General features: G+C 31.7%; 1 protein-coding gene across 4 annotated transcripts in view; it reads left to right on the top strand.

Annotated features, from left to right (window-relative positions):
• The window catches only part of LOC121242001, a 39,217-nt gene that overhangs the window by 13,360 nt on the left and 3,598 nt on the right, over positions 1-22,259 (top strand). For 2 of the 4 annotated variants that reach the window (XM_041139883.1, XM_041139884.1), the window contains exon 1: positions 22,123-22,179. The exons of the other annotated variants lie outside the window; for them this stretch is intronic. In XM_041139883.1, coding sequence (XP_040995817.1) covers positions 22,129-22,179 — 51 coding nt within the window. In that variant the 5' untranslated portion in view covers positions 22,123-22,128. Of the gene's footprint in view, positions 1-22,122; positions 22,180-22,259 lie in introns of those variants that run through there. 4 annotated transcript variants of the gene reach the window in all.

The following is a 22,259-nucleotide window of genomic DNA, read 5'->3' on the forward strand; positions in this document are numbered from 1 at the left end:
AAACAACCTAAAAGGAAAGTATAAATTCCTTTGAAAAAATTGATATTGATTGCTCTGTTTGATTGCCGTAATGGAGTTTTTCATATCTGTAAAGTTACCGTTGTCTGCATTGACATTTTTGTTTTTTTGTAGAGATGGAGTGATTTGTTGCGGTGATAGTGCATTAGTGCCCTGTTTTTCTTTTACACCGGTGGAAAAGTCATCGTCAATTGTGTTGTATGTTTAATAGAAGTGATGGACCTACTCGGCTGAAGATTTTACTTGGAATGAGAGGCGTTGTGGACCCTTACCATGTGACTGAACAAAGGAATCCAACGACAAACTTGTTTATATCTTCTTCAAGCACAAACGTAGCTTGTTTGATAAGCCAACTTGCCACCCATTTACACGAATCTGAACTAAAGTCCTTATGCGGAAAATAACTATCGAAACCACGTATCGATCTTGGGTACTGTTTAGATATTAAGCTGAGTTGATATGAGTTGAATTTTTTATAAATAATAGTAAATTGAAATGATAGAATGAGTTTTATCGGATCCACTTAAAATAAATTTAAAATATATGTCTTATTCTCTCTCTCTATACACTCTAGCTTGTGAGTGCCTTGCTTTATAGTTTGCAAGACTTAAAATTGATGATTATATTGGTTTAATAGGAACATAATTGTGATGCCACGTTAGTTTCTGAAAATCAGATTCCATTGTTAAGAGTCCTTGAAAATCTGCGTTTCAAAAACTGACGATGATATTACATATATCAACTATCTTTATCGGTTATTAGAAATTGTAGAAAATAAGGTTGAACTGGTTAATGACTTTTGGATCAGAAGGGGAGTGGGGTATCATGTATGGCTGGCCGGGTACACAATGTAGAATGCCATGTGGCTTATTAAAAGAATTTAAAAAATATATATTCAAAATAAAATTATGTACGAAAATCTAAAAGGAGGAAGACTAAATCCTATATTGCCTCTACTATTTTATGTTTGTGTTTTTAATTTTTTTTAATAAGAAGAAAAAGTGAAAGGTATAAATTAGTAAGGGTGTAACCGATTTAATTTGATTTGATTTTGAACAAATTTTAAGATCGAATTGATATACTCCAATTTTATATTTTTAAGAATCGATATCACACAGGTTATCTTCCTAAATTGATACTTTCGATTTTATTGGTTCGGTCCGGTTTTTCAATTTTAATATTCGTATTACTAATGTATTTATCAAAATAAGTACGTTAAGAATTTATCAAGCTATCAAATGTAATTAATACATAGACACTTTTAAGATTTAAATTTTATATTATATATTATAATATAATATGATTTTATATATAATTATATATATTATAAAAATTATATATAATATAAAAATATTATATTTAATATTAAAAATTAATTAAAATATATATATGTATACGAACTGATCCGGTTCAGTTTCGTGCCAAAAAACATAAAATTGAAAACAGATCGATTTTGATCGATTTTTAAAATAGAAGAACCGGACTCGGACCGAACTAGCCAGTCCGAACCCGTTCTTCAGTTTATTTTTATAATTCTATAAATTAAGGATATATTAACATTATTCTTTATATTTAAATGAAAAAAAATTTTAAATATTTGCAAGTCAGGTGCATGCAAGAATTCTGTTTATGTGAAGGTGGGACAGGGGAGAGCTGTGCCACTGTCCACATCCGGGGTTTGTAGACTTTGGATTCTCCTAGGGGGGAATAGAGTTTTCCTTTCACGTGACAAAATTATTCTTTATATTAGAGTCATATGTGTTACGTTGAAAGTTGGTAGGTAAATGGGCCATACCATGCTACGTTGGTAGATAAATTCATCATTAATTTCTTGTCCTTTTGTTTGTATTAGTAGAAGACGACCATACCGTCATGGCATCAATGACTTTTCCACCTATTTTCTCTGTCCTAAATTAAATAAATATTCTTCAAGCAGAAACGTAGCATGTTTGACAAGCCAAATTGCACCCATTTACACGAATTTGAGCTAAAGTCCTGCGTAAAACAACCATAGATACCGGATATTCACTAAGTCTAAATTGAATTGGGTTGAAAGGAATTAAATTATTTATAAATAGTAATAAATTAAGATGATAAAATAAATTTTATAAAGTAAGATATTGAATTAAAAAGAGTTGAGTTGAGTTGAGTTGAGTTGAAATAAATTAAATTATTTATGAATAATAATGAGTTGAGATGATGGAGTGAATTTTATGAGACATACTTATAATGAGTTTATATGTTTGGATATTAAAATAAATAGATGTATTTATGAAAATTTGAAAGAAATTGTGGATCACGCGTATAAAAATGTGTTGAGTTAAAAAATATTATGGATTTCACGTGTAAAAAAATTTTGAATCGAGTGATATTTAATGATTTGTGAGTTATATATTTAGATGTTAGGATAGATCGAAAATAGAATTCAATTGAGATGAGTTAAGCTCATTCAAGGATCCAAACGAAATCTTAAAATATGTTTAAGTAGTGAGGTGATTTTAGATATTCTGTAAGTAGTAATGAAAAGGTAATTATAGAATATTAAATAATAATAAACAGTAATAAAAAATAAATGATAAAATATTAAACAGTATATTCTATTATTTAATCATGATTATATAAGAGTATTATTTATAATGGATTGCAAGCTGTAAACAACCTAAAAGGAAAGTATAAATACATTTAAAAAGATTGCTCTGTTTGATTGCCGTAATGGAGTTTTTCATATTTGTAAAGTTACCGTTGTCTGCATTAACTTGTCTTGCTCTTTTTTTTTTTTTTTTTTTAGAGGGATGGAGTGATTTGTTGCGGTGATAGTGCATTAGTGCCCTGTTTTTTCTTTTACACGGCTGAAGATATTACTTGGAATGAGAGGCGTTGTGGACCCTTACCATGTGACTGTGAACAAAGGAATCCAACGACAAAAGCGAAGCGTTAATTATATATTTCTTTGTTTGTTTTTAATGTTACTTTACAGCTGTAATGAATTTTTGAATTTTCTTTATCTGTTCGCGCGTAATGAATCTTGCAACAAGTAACGTACGTGTTTACTCAACTTTCTATAGACATAAAACCATAGGGCAGTGCTCTATCGATCAATCAAAACATCAGTCCATTCACAGGTAAATTACGTTTTTTATAAATGTAAAATCTTTCTATCCATAATCCTATATTAGATTAGTATTTATCAAAATAATAATATAATATTATTTTTTTAATAATAATTTTTTTAATTTTTTCTTTCATATCTTACAATTTTACTAATCATATATTAAGTAATAATTTAATTTGATATTTAAATTATTATTTTTTAATTAATTTTTTGTCCTCAACTTAATCATCCGGAGGCGAAAGAGGCATTGAAATTTCAGTTTAAAAAAAAGAAACATGAATTAAATCATGTGGAAACAGCTCTTTGGGCAGTATATGTGCTTTCATAAGGAAATGATCATAGCATATTAATTAGCATTAGAGTCATATGTGCTTTCATAAGGAAATGATCATAGCATATTAATTAGCATTTAGAGTCATATGTGTTTCGTGAATTCATCATTACTTTCTTGTCCTTTTGTTTGAATTAGTAGAACACGACCATACCGTCATGGCATCTTTCCCACCTATTTTCTCTGTCCTAAATTAATGCCCCGTAATTTCCTCGTCCTCGTGGGCCATATCTTGCTACGTACACGTGGTCTTGTAAGACAGTTTTTTAAAATTTTTTAACTTTTTTCTTAACTTTCACTATTAAAAAAAATATATATTAGAGATAATTTATAAAAAAGTCTATTATATCGCCTCCATGTGACTACTTAAGTATATCGTTTAGAAAAAAAAGTTTTATTTTTTATTTTTATTTAATGATAAAAAAATAATTTTAAATATATTGATATATATTTTTTTTAAAAATATTTCAATATATTAAAAAAATATAAAAATAAATAAAAACTCAAAAATAAAAACTTAAAAATAACTTTACGATAAGAACGAGCGGGCTTTATAATTTATTTACGATGAGATTGATTATTTTAAATAAAAATAAACTATTTTTGTAAAAAATAATTATTTTTATTTTTATAAGAAATAATTAACAATAAATAAATAACTTTTTTTGTAATATTTATTTTCAAATATTTTTTAAATATAAAATTTACTTATTTAAAATTTCAATTTTTTATTTAATCATTACTTGAATACAAGTTTAAAAAAAAAAAACACAAAAAATCTTAAAAAACTATATTCAGACTACTTTTGAACTTTAAAAATCCACTTTGGCCCGGGACATATCATGCTACCAGCTGCTTAATTAGCGTTGTTGTCGTTGCCGCCAAGAAGTTGCCGAGAAGTTTCTACCCACTACTCTTGCAACTATTTATTTGCGATAGCACCACTCTTTAATTGGACCTCTTGCTGAATGATAAATACTGTGTAATTATTTAAAAAATAAATAAAATTATTAAAAAATTAATTTTTTATATAGATTTCACATTTTATTTATTTTTTTTAAATAATTACACGACGATTATACAATTCATAATTATAAATATCTTTTCTCTTCGTAATATTCATAAATCATTATGAATATTTATCAATATGCATGCATAATACATATTTGTCGTAATGTATCTATATTTTATGTTATTTTCTAAATTCATCATCCAACACCAACCTCGTATAGTATTAACCCTCTATATTTTGTATTTATATCAATGTTATATACCAACAATCTTTATGATTTATTAGAAATTAAAATTTTTAAGAGTTCCGTTAATATCCAACTAAAGGAAAGAGAAGCATGGGTAATTGATGTTGAAGGACCACAAGGGCTTCTTATGTCTTTTTGAGAAAGTTCTTTTTTAATACCTAAACTTGTTTATATCTTCTTCAAGCACAAACGTAGCATGTTTGGTAAGCCAACTTGCACCCATTTACACGAATATGAACTAAAGTCCTTATTTGGAAAACAACTATCGAGATAGCGATCTCAAGTATCATTTAAATGTTGAGTTGAGCTTAGATAAGTTAAATTTTTTATAAATAGTAGTTAATTGATATGGTAGAATGAGTTTTATCGTATCCACTTAAGATAAATTTATATGTATTTAGATATTAAAATACGTTTGAATATATTTATGAAAAGTTAAAAAATTTTATGAGTTCTACGTGTAAAAAGGTATTGAGTTGAAAAAAATTGTGGATCCTATCTGTAAAGAAATTTTAAGTTGAGTGATATCTAATAATTTGAGAGTTGTATGTTTAGATGTTATGATAAGTTTAAAACAAAATCCAATTGAGATAATTCAAGAATTCAAACGAAGTCTAAGATTGCGTTTGAATAATGGAGTGATTTCAAATATTTTATAAAAAATAATAAAAAATAATTATAAAATATTAAATAATAATAATAAATAATAGTAAAAAATATATAAAAAAATAATACTAAATAGTATAATCCACTATCCCTTAATCATAATTGTATAAGAGTATTTACAATGTTTTGCAAACGGTAAACAACCAAAAAGGAAAGGATAAAATACATTAAAGAATCTGATAATGATTGCTCTGTTTGCAACTCATTATGGAATGTTTTCCGACCAGTTGTCAGCTCATTGATTGCCGATGGAGTTTTCCATATCTGTGAAGTTATGTTGTCTGCACTGACTTGCTTTGTGGACAAAGGAATCCAATGACAACGAAAGTAGAGGATTCATAACTACGACAAAAGGGGTGGGTTAATTATATCTTTCTTTCTTTCTTTTTAATGTACCTTTACAGCCTACCGAACTTGACTTCCTTAATAAAAGTGGTGCTCAGCACCGATCCGAGTGACCACTGAGTTGAATTTAATTTTTTATTAATTTTTTTATTATTTTAAAAAATATAAAAAAAATTAATACATTAATAATAACTTTTATAATTATTAAAAAAAAATTAAAAATAAAAATAAAATAAATAAAATGTCGAAATGAGAGATAAATTGAGTAAAAAAAATAACATTTTTTCTTAATAATTAGATGAAACCCAGTTTGTGGTTTTGGCGTTGTGCGTCAGATCACATTACTTTTGTAAAATTAGAACAGTATATTGCTTGTAGTTGTCCCATCCACATGCTTTTGGTTTGAAGTGACTGGTGGCAGCAGTGTCGACCATGCCAACATTGGCTTCGTTTTGTTACTCAAATTATTTTAATTTATCTCAATTCATCATTATAATTTTTTTAAATTTTAATATAAAATATAATAAACAATTCAATTCTTTCAAATCTCAAAATAATAATAATATTAAAAATAATATTCTAATAATATTTTATCATCTCGTTTCAACTTAACTCAACTTAGTTCAATATCTAAACGCAACTTTAGAGTGCGTTTGGTTACTAAACTCACCTCAACTCATCTCAATTCATCATTATAACTTTTTCAAATCCCAACACAAAATATAATAAATAATTCAATTTTTTCAAATTTTAAAATAATAATAATATTAAAAAATAAAATTCTAATAATATTTTATCATCACAACTCAACTCAACTCAATTCAACTCAACTCAACTCACTTCAACATCCAAACGCACCTTTAAAATAATTCGTTTTAAATTTTCTACAACTGTAATGAATTTTTGAATTTTCTATATCTGTAATGAATCTTGCAACAAGTAACGTACGTGTTTTACTCACCTTTCTATACATATAAAACCATAGGGCAATGCTCTATCGATCAACGAAAACATCAGTCCATTCTCAGGTAAATTAAGGGTACAAGAAAGAAAGAAAGAATTCATCTTGTCAAAAATATTATAATGGCTAATATGTGAGAATTTCCAGAGACTCCAAACTCAAATATGCGAAGGTTTCTTCGTTGAGAAATATTTGCTCGTTTATTTTTAGAGATGAGATGAGATGATATGAGTTGAGATTAAAATTAAAAATTTAAATAAAATATTATTAGAATATATTTTTTAATATTATTTTTATTTTAAGATTTGAAAAAGATAAATTGTTTATTTTATTTTATATTGAAAGTTAGAAAATTGTAATGATTAGATGAGATGAGATGAAATGTTTACTAAAAGCAAATGAGGCCGTTTAGTAAATTGAAAGATTTGTTATCTCATAGCACTAGCATTGAAGTCATCAAATTTGATGAAAAGTATACATTTTTCGTAAATGTAAAACCTTCATATCCATAATCCTATATAGGATTAGCTATTGGATTCATCAAAATAATAATATAATAATATTTTTTTAATAATAATCTTTTTAATTTTTTCTTTCATATCTTACAATTTCATTAACCATATGTTAAATTTGATACTTAAATTATTATTTTCTAATTAATTTTTTTTGATGAATCTAATTTCGTTCTTAAAAAATTTTTTTAGAGCGAAAATCAAATTTCGTCACAAAAAACTTTATGAGAAAGACTTCTTGAGATAACTTAGAGATGAAATTTTTTTGTTTCGAAAAATGAGATTTTTTGGATTGAAATGATTGGTTCCAAAAAATCAATTCTCTTGTAGTGATGATAGGCTGAAATTGAGTTAACTTTATTCTTTATAAAAATCAATTTATATATATATGTACAAATATGTAAAATGATAGATGGGTGAGGTATATATATATATATATATATACCTAAAAATAGAGCCACAATTTGGTATTTTATGTGACAGCATATTATTACAAATAATTTAACATCTAAATTTATTTTATTTTTATTGGTAAGTCAACTAGCGTGGTCGACGTTGTTGCCTACCCACTTCTCTATAATTATTTATTTGCTATGCTTATTGATTTATAATTGCACCTTCTTCCTCCTGGCCTCTTCATCATCATCTCCTTCCGCATGGCCTGCCTTTCGATTAGGAGCTTCTTCCTCTTCTTCCTCTTCTCCATCATCATCTCCTTCCATGGCCTTTCGATTAGGAGCTTCTTCCTCTTCTTCATCATCATCTCCTTCCGCATGGCCTTTCGATTAGGAGCTTCTTCCTCTTCTTTCTCTTCTTCATCATCATCTCCTTCCATGGCCTTTCGATTAGGAGCTTCTACCTCTTCTTCATCATCATCTTCTTTATCCATCCATCCACGGAATTATGATGTATTCTTGAACTTTAGAGGTAAAGATCTTCGCCAAAAGTTTATTTCTCATCTATACCAAGCTTTATGTCAAAGAGGAATCAACACTTACAAGGATAATGTCGACCTTAAGAGAGGAGAGCAAATTTCGTCTGAACTTTTTAAAGCTATTGAAGAGTCAAGGCTTGCGATCACTGTATTTTCTGAAAACTATGCAGAATCTAAATGGTACTTAGACAAGCTATTGAAGATTCTTGAGTGCAAAAAATTATGCAAACAAATTGTTTTACCCATATTCTATGGGATAAAACCATCAGACATACGAGAGCAAAAAGGAAGCTTTGGGGAAGCATTCACTAAACTTAGAAAGAAAATCAAGGATGCAGACAAAAAGCAGCTGGAGTCTTGGAAGGAAGCTTTAGAAGAAGTAGCTGAATCGTCCGGGTTTGAATATACAGCGATCGGCCGGTAAGCTTTGCCTATATATATGTTTTTCGCGTGTATGTGTGAGCATATATATATATATATATATATAAATAGTTCGCAGGACTCTGAGATGAGACCGTCTAGTTAGATTTTGGATAAAATGAATAGAATGTTTAGATCTAATTCAACAATTAATTCCAGGTCGGGTTTGCCGCCTGATATCGTTAATGAAGAAGATTGCACTTTTGAAGAGATAGAACCCATTATGTTGGAATCTTGGAAGATTTCAAAATTGAATGTTAATACGATTTATCAGACCTCCTAAGTCGAAAAATCGTTTCATACTGCTTTTAATGTTTGAACTGTCGAACAAACATATGCTTTTTCAAAATCACAAGAAAAATGTTATCTTTTCAGTAAAGAGAAGATAACTGAACTTTCAAACGAAGGATATAAATATATTTATGTTGGATCTGTTCAAATTGCTGTCAAACCTTTAACAAGGAAAGACATCAATACATCTGTTTTATTTTGTTTAAGAGATGTCAGATTCAATAATTTTGAAACAAGTATTCTTGAAATGATCCAATCCTCTTTAACATATAGACCAGTTTATTTCAATTGTTATCCTGATTTAACTCTTTCACTGGATGATAAACATATTCTTAAAGCTTTAACTTTGAATATTTTAACATCTGGTTATGATATGATCGAGGAAAGTAAACCCCTTGTTTTGATTTTTTGGATTTATTATTGTCTTTTAAAAACGAATTTAAATCTCAAAACTATTGCAAAACCCAACTAGGGAAGCACTCTACTGATTCAAAGTTCAATCCCGGATGCGGATGTTCAAACCCCAAAGATGATTTTTTGGAAAGATATAATCCTTCCCAAAGAATGGACTTTGGAGCAAGAAGTTCCACCCATCCCCAAAAATCCTGTTGAGTGTAACCTTGATTACATCCGATAGTACATGGACAAAACTGTTAAAATTAGTTTTGATCAGTCTAGTACTTCAAGCCTAAGAAGAAATTCTTTTGCTAAGTCTAGATCTTCTTTTGATTCTATTTTGAATATTCCAGTAAGAAGAGATCATCATCTCAAACAATTTCTAGAAGATTCTGTTCAAACAGCCCAGCCCGTTAATCCTGTTTTAAAACTGAAAGGACTTTCTACATCCTCTCAGGTTACTTTTGCATTTTATTCTGCGGAGGATGCTGAATCCTCCAAGGATAAAGCTGTAAATGAAGAAGCTGATAAAGAAGAAAATTCATCTTTATCACCAACAGCTTCGGATATGGTAGCCCCTGTTGCACCTCATATTCACCACAATTTAACTGTTTTAAACAAATCATTTGAGTTTGATTTAGTTGTTCTTTTTTAGGAATATAAACTTGCCAAAAATCGTGAAAAGCGGAAAGCTTATCATGGAAAGTATTCTGATAAAGAGAGACTTCGTGTTAAACGAAAATGAAAAGAAGAAATGAATAAGCAGTAAAGGCATATTCTTTTCTTCGATTTTGTTGAAAATTATTATGTTTCTAACAATACTTTAAATGTTGTTAAAACTGATTTTTTCAAAGAAGAAGGAAAGATGGTAGTCCAAGCTAGCCATCCACTTTTGTAGACAGTACTTATTCCCTATAAATGAATTGAAGTACCTGCATCCCCTTTAAAATCCCTGAAACTATTTCCAGAGATCTAGAGAAGGACAAGATTCTGAAAGAAACAAAAAATGTTATTTCTCAAAATAACTTTATGAATCTTGCTCTTCATACGATCGGATAACAGTTGGATCGGATTGAAGAAAATGTAGAAAAACCTGATCCTAATCCTTTGGCCTTCACTAAAGATCAGCCAAAGAAAATCTCTGAAAAACCTTTGATTATCTTACTAGAGAGTCGGTCCAAAATGGATTTTAAAACCTTTCAGGCCAAAAATCTAGATAAGATAGATCAAATGCTTTTTGATCTAAAGAAGGAACAGCCTTCTACTAGTGCTCTAACAAGCAAAGAAGTAGAAGAAGTTCTTGTTGAAACCACAGATGAGTCATCTAACGATCACTCTTCTGAAGAAAACAAATTTGATTTACTTGAAAAGAATTTTCAAGATCTTGATTTAAAACTTGAGATTGCCAGATTTTCTTCGAAAAGATCCAAATCAATGAGTCTGACGAAGAACTGGTATTCCAGACCTACTCCTCCTGATTTACAATTTGAAGAAAAAGTTTTTCAAAACCAATCTTCTTACTCTGCTGACAAAATTTACGAATGGAATATTGATAGATTTTCTTAACAAGAAATCATCAATACCATGAGTAAAATATCACTTGTTACAAATGCTTATATTAACAACAATATTAGACAACCTGATATTGTTATGATTTTAACACAAGGATTTTCTGCTGTTTTACGCAATTGGTAGGATAAGCATCTCACTGCTAATACAAAGGAAACCATTCAGAATGCTGTTAAGCGTAATGATGAAGGGTTACCTATTTTTGATGAGACTATTGGGTCTGCACAATCTGATGGTATCAATACTTCGATTTATACTATTTTAAAATATTTTGTTGGAATACCATCAGAAATAACTAGTCGCATCAGCGATCAGTTGAATAATCTAAGATGTCACTAGATGTTGGATTATAGATGGTATCAAGATGTTTTCATTTCCAGAGTCATGCTTCGCGATGATAGCCAGAAGCCATACTGGAAAGAAAAGTTTATTGATGGATTACCTCATTTGTTTGCATATAAAGTGAAGGATGAACTAACTAGTACCTCTGGGTCTCTCAATTACGATGAATACACCTATGGGGATATTTGTAGTGTAATTAAGAAACTTGATATTAGTATGTGTAATGATCAAAGAATACTTCGCGAACAGATGAGAAATAGCAAGAAAGCCAAATATGAAATGAGAACTTTTTGTGAACAATTTGGCATTCCTACTATAGCTCCATAAAAAATGAAGCATAAGTTTTTTAAACCTCATGGTGGTATCAGGAGAAAACCCCATAATGAATTCTATAAGAAAACTTATAAAAAACTATTTTTTAAGCCATTTTTTAAGAAAAAGAAATCTAAAAATTCTTCTCAAGTAAAATGTTTTATTTGTGGCAAATCAGGACACTTTGCTGATAAATGTCCTAAGAAAGTTAAAAAATTAAAAAAGAAGCTTAATCAATTGGATATTGATAACAATGATAAAGAATAACTATTTCAATTCCTTGAAATAGCTTCGTCTTCATCATCTGATATTCACGAATTCAGCTCTAGTGATTCAGAATATCACTCTGAAACTGGATTTCTTGATCCTCTTGGTCCTAAACTTGGTTGCAATTGTAATGATACTTGTTGTAAGCCTAAAGGCAAATCAGTAAATGTTTTGACTAAGGCTGAGGAACAAGAAAATCTTTTGCTAACCTTGATTTCTCAAATTATAAATCTTGAGCTTAAAGAAGAATATCTTCTTAAACTCAAAAAGATGATGGTTCGTCAAGAACTAGAACTTTCTAAGCAAATGATTAGTTTTCAAGAAATTTTGGAAAGATTTCAAAAGAAAAAATTCAAAGAAATTTCTACTTCTGATTTACAACACGAAATTAATCTTGTTAAAAAAGAAATCGTTGAACTCAGATCTGAGATCAATAGTCTCAAATCTGAAAATGAGATTTTGAAACAAGAATTTCTAGTGTTTAAAATTGATAAATAACTTGATCAGGACATGCTTTCTGATAATGAACAAACAAATGATTCTGGTTCAAGCCAACATGAGTCAGCTCCTGACAACCATATTTGTTTGATCCACAATACTATTCCTCCTAAATGGTTTTCTCGAGTTACTATTGTCGTTGTCCATGATTTCCAATTTTCTGTTGTTGCTATGATTGATTCCGGATCAGACCTGAATTGCATTCAGGAAGGACTCATTCCTAGCAAATATTTTGAAAAATCTACTGAAAGATTGTTTTCGGCAAATGGATCTTAGATGAAGATCAATTATGAGCTAAACAATGCTCATGTTTGTCAAAACAATATTTGTTTTAAAATTCCTTTTGTTTTAGTCAGAAACATGTTTGACAAAGTGATTTTAGGAATTCCTTTTATTTCTTCTTTATATCCCTTTTTGACCAAAAAAGATGGTATTACTACTGACCATTTTGGCCAGAAAGTCAAATTTAAATTTGCTTCTTGTTTTGAGATTGATCAAGATAAAAGTTTGAAATCTTTAATTCTTGCAAAAGAAAAACATTTAAACTTCCTCCAACAGGAGATCAAATACAAAAAGATTTCTGAACAATTATCTTCCTCTCTACTTCTTTCTAAAATTGATGATTTTAACAAATATCTTGTTATTGATGTTTGTTCTGATTTACCCAATGCCTTTTGGTATGGAAAGAAACACATCGTTTCTCTCCCATATATCAAAAGTTTTAATGAAAAAGATATTTCCACTAAAGCCAGGCCTATTCAAATGAATAGTCAGACTTTAGAATTCTGCCAAATCGAAATTGTAGATCTTAAAAGAAAAGGCATAATTAGAGATAACAAGTCCCCTTGGTCTTGTCCTGCTTTTTATGTCTAGAAAAATACTGAGTTAGAGAGAGGTACCCCTCGTCTAGTCATTAATTACAAACCTTTGAACAAAGTCTTAGAGTGGATTAGGTATCCTATTCCCAATAAAAATGACTTAATTTATAGGTTAAATGATGCAGTTGTCTTCTCCAAATTTGATCTAAAATTGGGTTTTTGACAAATCCAAATAGCCGAGTCAGATTGGTATAAGACAGCCTTTGTTACACCCTTTGGTCACTACGAGTGAAATGTGATGCCCTTAGTGAATTCCAAAACATCATGAACGACATCTTTAACTCGTTCATTACTTTCACTATCGTCTATATACATGATGTTTTTGTCTTTTATAAATCCATTGATGAACACTAGAAATATTTGAAATCGTCTCTAGACATCATTAGAATCAATGGTCTTGTCGTTTCTGCGAAAAAGATCAAATTATTCCAAACCAATATCAGATTCCTTGATTATGATATTTCTGAAGGCAAAATCAGGCCCATACAACGAGCCATTGAATTTGCTAACAAATTTCCTGATGTCATTACTAAAAAAAATCAATTGCAGAGATTTTTAGGATCTCTCAATTTTGTTGCTGATTTCTACAAGGATATGAGGAAATAATGTTGTCCTTTGTTCAAACGACTTCTTTCTAATCCTTCTCATTGGACAGAAATCCATACTAATCTGGTAAGGAAAATTAAGGCACATGTCAAAACTCTTCCGTGCCTTGGTATCCCTACTTCTGATTCTTTTAAAATTGTTGAGACAGATGCCTCTCACATTGGTTATGGTGGCATTCTGAAACAATCTGTTTCACCAGGCTCTTCTGAACAAATTGTTCGATTCCATTCCGGAGTCTGGAACCTTGTATAAGAAAAATATAGTACTATTAAAAAAGAGATTTTATCCATAGTATTATGTATTTCTAAATTTCAATCTGATCTTCTTAATAAGAAGTTTTTATTACGTATTGATTGCATGAGTGCTGAATCTGTTTTAGAAAAAGATGTTGAAAACATAGCATCAAAACATATTTTTGTACGATGGCAAGCTATTTTAAGTGTTTTTGATTTTGACATTGAATTTATCAAAGGCACTAATAATTCTATTTCTGATTTTCTTACCCGTGAATTCTTGCAGACACCCAACCATGAGCAAGAAAAAAGGAAAAGAAAAACAGAAAGCAAATCCTCTCCCACCAATGCCCAGTATAAAACTCATCAAGAATGAGTCTGAATCGACCCCTATGCCCAGTGCTCCATCCACAGCATTGGATATTGCCAATAGGTTCACTCCTCTTGGTAAAATTGTGCAACCAGCGACCTTTGCGTCAACGGTTTCTACCACCTTTGATCCATATGCGAAAGCAATTACATCAAAGGAAACTGCTTCCATTAAGCCTCAGTTTTTCCTCCCAAAAGGAAAATCTGAATATTTGCGCAAGCCTTTTGTCTCCAATCTGTTCTATGTAGAACCAAACAGGTCTGCATACACAGATGTATTCAAAATTGCTTCCTCCTATTTCCCCCCTAATTTTCACTGGATACCTGAAGATTCTTCAAAAAATCTCCAATATTATTCCAGTATTTTAATCCTCACTAATTCACTTGTCATAAAACCTGTTTATGACAAGAATGATTCCACAAAATTGATTTATCACAGTGCTTATATCCTCCGAGTCATGACAGAGGAAGAATGGGGAACAAATCCCTATACTCCTAAAAGACTCTCAGACACAGCACTTTCTTTTACTTATTTTGATTATATTACTGCCTGGAACCATTTCATGTTCTTCCAGGTACCTGATATGAGCCACGCCTGGTTCATTAACTTTGATGCAAGATTCAAAGGAACTTTTCCTTTTTGGTTTCTCCAATGGTGGAACCAATTCGGTTTAATTCCCCAGAATTTTCCTGAGCAGCTTTCCCAAGCTTTCAAACACTATACCATGATTGTCGGCACAAAGCTAGACCGACACTCAGCTATGTTCCCTTATGAACTCCATTTCTGCAAAAACTACAAACTTCCGTGGATCTTCAAATGGAGTTATGAGAGAAATGCTAATATTATATCTCGTGCTTATTTCACAAAATGGTGGGATAAGTTTGGATATATTGAAAAAACAATCAACCGGATGATCAAGGACTTTCCACAATCTGCACCTAATTTGCAAGATAAAAAGGAATTCACAGCCATCAAGACCGGATCACCTGCTCCTGGACATCCATTAATCCAGGCTTCTACTTCACCAACAACATCACAGCGAGGAAAAGCCACAAGCTCATCCTCTAAAAAATCTTCAAAGTCTAAAAAGATTACTGACATTCTGGATAGGCTTGATAAAAAGGATTTGATAAAAATACTTGAAAAACAACTGTCAAAGTCCCTGAGCAATGACTCTGAACAAGACAATAATTCAGATGCATCATCAGAGGCTTCATACAATAATGTATTTGGTCACGATTCAGAAGACACCCCAAGGTTGACTGATGATGACTACCACTTGAGCTCAAAGGAGGCTAACAGTCTCTTTTGATATTTGTCGACTTGTGCCAAAGCAGCCACCCATAGAGACTGCTAGAAGACACAGAGACGACTGAACGACCGAATAATATTTTGACATCTTATGCCGAAAGCAGCAGCCCACAGAGACAGCTGGAAGACATAATGATGATAGTACCTGTGCCCGTGCTTAAACAGTTCCTACTGTTCATTCACGGATTTACTTTTACTGTTTTACTTTAATTATTGTAAACAGGAACTCCTTATGCTATAAAAGGAGAACCTTACTTTATGCTGAGGCAGAACTCACCTTCCGGAGAAACCCTTCTATCCTTTCTCCCTATACTGAGAACTCCTTATTCTGTAAGTGCAAATCTGCACTACCTTGTGCTAGTACATTTTAAACTTGTAATTTTAATAAAAGCTTATGTGTCTATTAATTTCCTTATCTATTTTTGCATTGCATCCATGCATTTGGTTGGTTCAACCGCCTAATTATTTTGTGCTGCATAATTTCATTATTATGCAATTTCTCTGATTTTGTTCTGTTCTTTCCTTCTCTTCTCTTCTTCTTAAGTCCTTCTTCTTAATTTCTGCTGTTTTTTGTATATATATTATGATGCTATTGAGATATTAGGGGATTTAATATATATTACCACTACCCTTTCACATAGTAATCTAATGCTATCACTTAGTAGCAGAGAAATTAAAAAAAATAAAGCAGAAACAAGATATTATTTCACACATGTGATGTACCTGTGAAAAAAGTCTGACTCTTTAAAACTTTCTTCTCTTTTTTATTGATAGGGATGATGAGTCAAAATTTATCAAAAGGATCATTCAGTGGATCAACTCAAGAATACTAAACCAAACACCTCTACACTACACATTGCCACGTATCCAATTGAAATAGAGTCTCGTATACAAGACATATATCAACATTTAAGTCTTGAAAGGAATGATATCAGACGCATGGTGGGGATTTTTGGAGTCGGTGAAATTGGAAAGACAACTTTTGCGAAAGATATTTATAACAAGATATCATATCAATTTGAAAGATGTTGTTTCTTGAGTAATATTAAAGAAAGATAAAAAAGAGAAGGTCTGATTAAGCTGCAAAAAATACTTTTTTCCGAGATCTTAGGAAAAAATTGCATATTTATGATGCTGATAGAGGAGTTGTAACATCCCGATCCCGGAGGTTCGGAGAGTTAACTCTTAATATCTAAAATCAACTTAAATAATACAACTAAAAATCCAGAAAATCTGAAACAATGTTAATTCATTTAATCAAACCAAATATCTAAGTTCCTCCATGGGGACAATAAAGAGAATCTCAATAACATAACTTAAAAATTCTCCAAAACGCGAATTTATCCTTAACTCATCAAATCAAAATACCTAAAAAATAAAAATCAATTTACTAACTACGACTCTCAAATAAGCATTTGTACCCTCAGGCACTTATTCCACTTCGATCATCACAACTTGCTAAAACTTCCTACTCTTGTTCTCCAGCTGAACCATCAAAATTATCTGAAAAATATATGGAGATAAGGGGTGAGTTATCAACAACTCAGTAAGCAGAGGACATATACTAGTATATAAACATGAGCATTTACAGAAATCAGAATGCATAACAAAACATTTTCATTTTCAGAGTGCGGAAGCAAAACATGTTATCAAAATATCAGAGCGAAGATTTAGAAATAATTTCATTCAAAAATATCCTTTTTGGCATAGCATAAATGATGATGATCATCATCAGAACATCATATCAGAACAGAAGCCATGTATAACCCCCGTGGTAGGGTTGTGCAATCTGCGGATAACCAAGCAGAACATAAATCGCTCTGTCACCAAGGTGTGCACTCAAAACAGAGACCACTACTATAACCCGTGGCAGGGCCGTATCTACTATTATAACCTGTGATTAGGCTGTATCCACTATTATTACCCGTAGTTGGGCCGTATCCACTATTATAACCCGTGGCAGGGCCATATTGAACAGAACAGAAACAAAATCAAATTCAGAATCAAAGAGTCATGCCAAATGTTTTCAGAGATCACATCTTATCCAAACAGAGTACTGAACAAAATCATATTATCTTCGTAATCAAAATAGAACCAAACCATATTTACAATATTTATGCATAAATTTCATATTCGCTCTCTTTTCAAAGTTCAGAAACAGAAAGTCAAAAATAAGCTCATGGCTACACCAGTCATGACAGAAAATAATTTCTTCGTAAACAGAATCTTACGAGTAATGCATAACAAATATCCGAGGTTGTTTTCAGATTTCTTTTCATAACAAAACATGGACATTTTCCAAAAAGAACCTCAGCTCATTTTATTTTAAATGCAAAGTCTAGCATAGGAATCCCGCTTACCTGGACTTCTTAGCTTTTTTGGTATTTTTTTCAAAATGTCGAACAATAATTAATTGTCACCTATAAAATAATCACGTAATTCTCGTAAATTTCCAATTAATCACACATTTCGATATTTAATCCTAAACTTCTAAAATAGCCTATTAAAATCCTCAAAACCTAAAATTCAAATAATCACTTTATAAAATCGTCACTGTTGCTTTAATCACTATGATTAACACATTTAAAAGTTTGATCTATTTATTATTGAAAACAAACTATAAAGTTTAATACTAGAATATATAATTATCCTAAAATATTTTAAAATAAACATAACTATTTTTAAATAGACTAAATCATATCCAAAGTGTAAAAACAACATTACTCCAGTATTATTTACTCTTAAAATAAATCTTTACTTAATAACATGTTGAAAAATACTTAAGTGATTTTATGAAATCCTAAATATATAAGAGTGTACTATTACATAATATAAATTAAAAGCTAATTAATATATCCTGTATTAGAGGGTAATAAGGTAATTTCAAGTAATTCTTTGAAAACTAAACAAAACCTACGTAAAACAACCGAACACGCATGGCAGGGCTTACTCACGGAGGAAAATGACACACGACGACGTAGCGAGGGGCTAGGCAGACGGCGATGATCTCGGCGGAGCACTGGACGAGAGAGAGAGAGAAACACGATGAGAGAGAGACAAAGTCATGCTATAAAGGGTGACACACGGCGTGTGCATGGACTTGTTATTGAGAGAGAGGGTGGTGGTTTGAGCCGACGGCAGTGTAGCAAGGTGATGCAGGGCGTAGCAAGATGGGGTTATGGCCGTTTCCGCAGAGGATAGTGGCTGAACGCGTGCTTGGGAAAGATGGTTTGGCCATGGAAGTACTCTGTTTCTTGATGTAAAAACAGAGCAGTTTTGGCTCCTTTCGGGGTTTATCTACAGGTCGTGCGGCTGCCAGTGGAGGCTTGCAATGGTCAGTTCTGCTTCGGGCTAGTGTTTTCCGTCGTGCAAGGGGCCAGACGTGTGGGTTGCTTCGGTTTTACGTGGAGATGGAGGTGGCGGTGCGGAGGAGTTTGCTGCAAACGTTCAAGGACGCAGGCTAAGACAGTGCGGTGGTTGAGGCTTACGTTCGCGTGGTCTGGGCAGTGGGCACGGTGGTTCGTGTGTTTCAGGCTGGGTTTGATTGAGGTAGTGGGTGGGATGTTGTGCTGCGGCTGGTCTTCAAGCGGGTGAGAGGACGCACTGAAGTTGGACGGTGGGAGGCATGCAACGCTGCGGTTGCTGTTTTCGTGGGGAGGAGTTTCAAGCGATGGCAGTATTTGGATAGTTTCTCATTGCATGGGAAAAACATAAGCATCTATATATATGTGAGGTAAAACCCTCGTGAGACGAGAGAGACGTGTGTGTGCATGCATGCCGTGAATGAAAAAAATGCGTGTGTATGCATGCTGTGGATGAGAAGCAGACCCAGGGGAAAAAGAAAAATAAAAACAGAAAGAAAAGAAAAGAAAATTAAATCTGGTGTTTAAAATCAAAAAAATAAACATGTGAAGAAAATATAATAAAATAAAAGAACTAAAAATAAATAAATAGATAAAAACAGTGTTTGGTTGGGTCCGGGTGTTACAGGAGTCATTGTGATTTGGGAAAGACTTCGCTCTAAAAGGGTTCTACTAGTTCTTGATGATGTGGATGAGTTGGACCAACTAAAAAAATTAGATGGAGATCTGCTTGGTTTGGTTTAGGAAGTAGAATCATTGTAACAACAAGAGATCAACAAGTACTAAAATTCTTTGAAGATGATGATTCAAAATACGAGTTGAAGATTTGGGATGACAATAAAGCTCTTCAGCTCTTTAGCTTGCATGCTTTCAAGAAAGACGAACCACTTGATGAGTATGTGGAACTCTCTAAACGAGTAATAAAATATGCTCAGGGTCTTCCACTAGCTTTAACAGTGCTGGGATAGGATCTAAAAGACCAAAGCATACATCAATGGAAAAGTGCATTGGATAAGTATGAAAGCATTCCCCACAGAGATATTCAGAGTGTACTTCAAATAAGTTATGATGGTTTGGACGATAATGAGAAGGAAATGTTTCTTGATACTGCCTTTTTCTTTAACGGAGAATATTTGGTTGACATCAAGAAAATATTTGACAGTTATAATTTTCTTCCTAATTATGGTATTGATAGGCTTATAAAAAAGTGTCTTATTACTATTCAAAGTAGATGTGTTTGGATGCATGACTTGCTACAAGATACGGGTCGAGACATTGTTCGACGAGAATCACTCCTTGAACCTGGTGAACGTAGTAGACTCTGGTTTCACAAGGATATCCGTGGAGTGTTGGAAGAAAGCATGGTAAGAGTAAAAAAAACTCGAGTTTAATTTCCATTTATTTCCCTTTTTAAAAGTGAAATCCAACAGAAAATTCTGGCCCTATATATTAATATACATATATATAAATGAAATATGTAAACATATATATATATATATATATTCTGTAAATCAAAATGAATTTGTAGTTACATATAATAGATCATTTTGTTTAATTAAGATTAGTCAATAAAAGTATCATTTATCGTTTCTAATATCCTAACAATTCAGTAATGAGAAAAAATATACTAGTTATTTTTAGAAAATTGATGCTTAACTTTATGCAGTAATTTTGCTAACAATTTTGTGCATTCACTTACATACCAGGGCACGAACAAAGTTGCAGGCATGATAATTGAAATGCCCAAAGGCGAGGACGCGATAAGTTTGAATTCTGAAGCATTTTCACAGATGAAAAGACTTAGAGTGCTTATTGTTTGTAATGCTAGTTTTACAAGTGCACCTAATTATCTCTCCAACGAGTTAAGAGTACTTGATTGGTTTGAATATCCGCTACAATCTTTGCCACCCAATTTCCATGGAAAAAAACTCATTATCTTTCGAATGAGTGGACATAGCTTGATCAAGGAGTTAAGCTTCGTCAAGTGCTCCATCAAGTTTAAGGTACGTATAATTTTCACAGAAATAAATTCATTATCTTTAACATGCATGGTAGTTTCGTCAAAGGAGTTAAGCTTTATCAAATCTAAGGTGCCTGCAATTATCATCTTCAATAACTTTGTTTCTATAATTTATGTGCTAAACTCCTTTCCATTTGCTTTTTTCTTTTTTAACAGGATATGACAATTATGCATTTCCATGATTGTGATTTCTTAACAAAAATTTCAGATCTTTCAATCGTCCCAAATTTGAAGGATTTAGATTGTCATAGGTGTACACGTCTAGATGAGGTGCATGATTTTGTTGGATCCCTAGAGAATCTTTCTTATTTGTCGTTTTTCGATTGCTCTAACCTCATAATTTTTCCAAGAAGCCTCAAGTTGAGATCTTTATTGATACTTAATCTTGGATATTGCTCAAGCCTTCGTTGCTTTCTTGAAATTCTGTGTGAAATGGAATCTTTAAATGATTTATATCTAGATCACAGTGCAGTGGAAGAACTACCTTTGTCCATTGGAAATCTCATTGGACTTGTGGATTTATATTTAGGTAACTGCAAAAACCTTAAGCGTCTCCCAATTAGCATTATTCCTCTGTTGCAACATTTAAGTGAGCTTAAGATTAGTGGTTGTACAAATCTGCTAAAGAAGATGGTGGATGATCCACAATCCATTCTAGCTATTGAGTCTCCAACAATGGAAGACGAGATAACATTGAGTGAAGAACAACTCCAGGAAATATTGGCGCCTCCAACAAATTCAAGCAATGGAAGCAGTGAATTACAACAAGTGTTGAATTGTTTCCAATCAGAATCAGAATCAGATTTCTTTCCAATATCAAGTTTTTTTACCGAGTTTTTTTCCAATTTCAAAGCCACTTTGACTGATTTAAATCTATCGAGAAGTCAAATTGTTAGCCTTCCCACGCTCATAAAAGAATTTTTTGCAGTTACTGATCTCGACTTGAGTGGTTGCAAGAAACTTGAAGAAATCTCAGAACTTCTACCAAAGTTAGAACGTTTATTTGCTTTTAATTGCCAGTCATTAGAAACATTTCCAGAAGTATCAAGATCATTGGAATTCATTGGAAGCCACAATAGATCGCTATCTTTTTTTGGCTTAAAGGCTACGACAAAATGCATGAGCAGATTTGGAATTATAAAGTGCCAAATCCATTACTGTGGAAGGTATGTATATGTCTTATCCTCTCTCTCAATGCTATATAGGATGCATGACTTTAAAATAAATGATGATGATGATATTGTTT

Source organism: Juglans microcarpa x Juglans regia, chromosome 8D (assembly GCF_004785595.1).
Source record: "Juglans microcarpa x Juglans regia isolate MS1-56 chromosome 8D, Jm3101_v1.0, whole genome shotgun sequence".
Taxonomy (NCBI): Eukaryota; Viridiplantae; Streptophyta; class Magnoliopsida; order Fagales; family Juglandaceae; genus Juglans; species Juglans microcarpa x Juglans regia.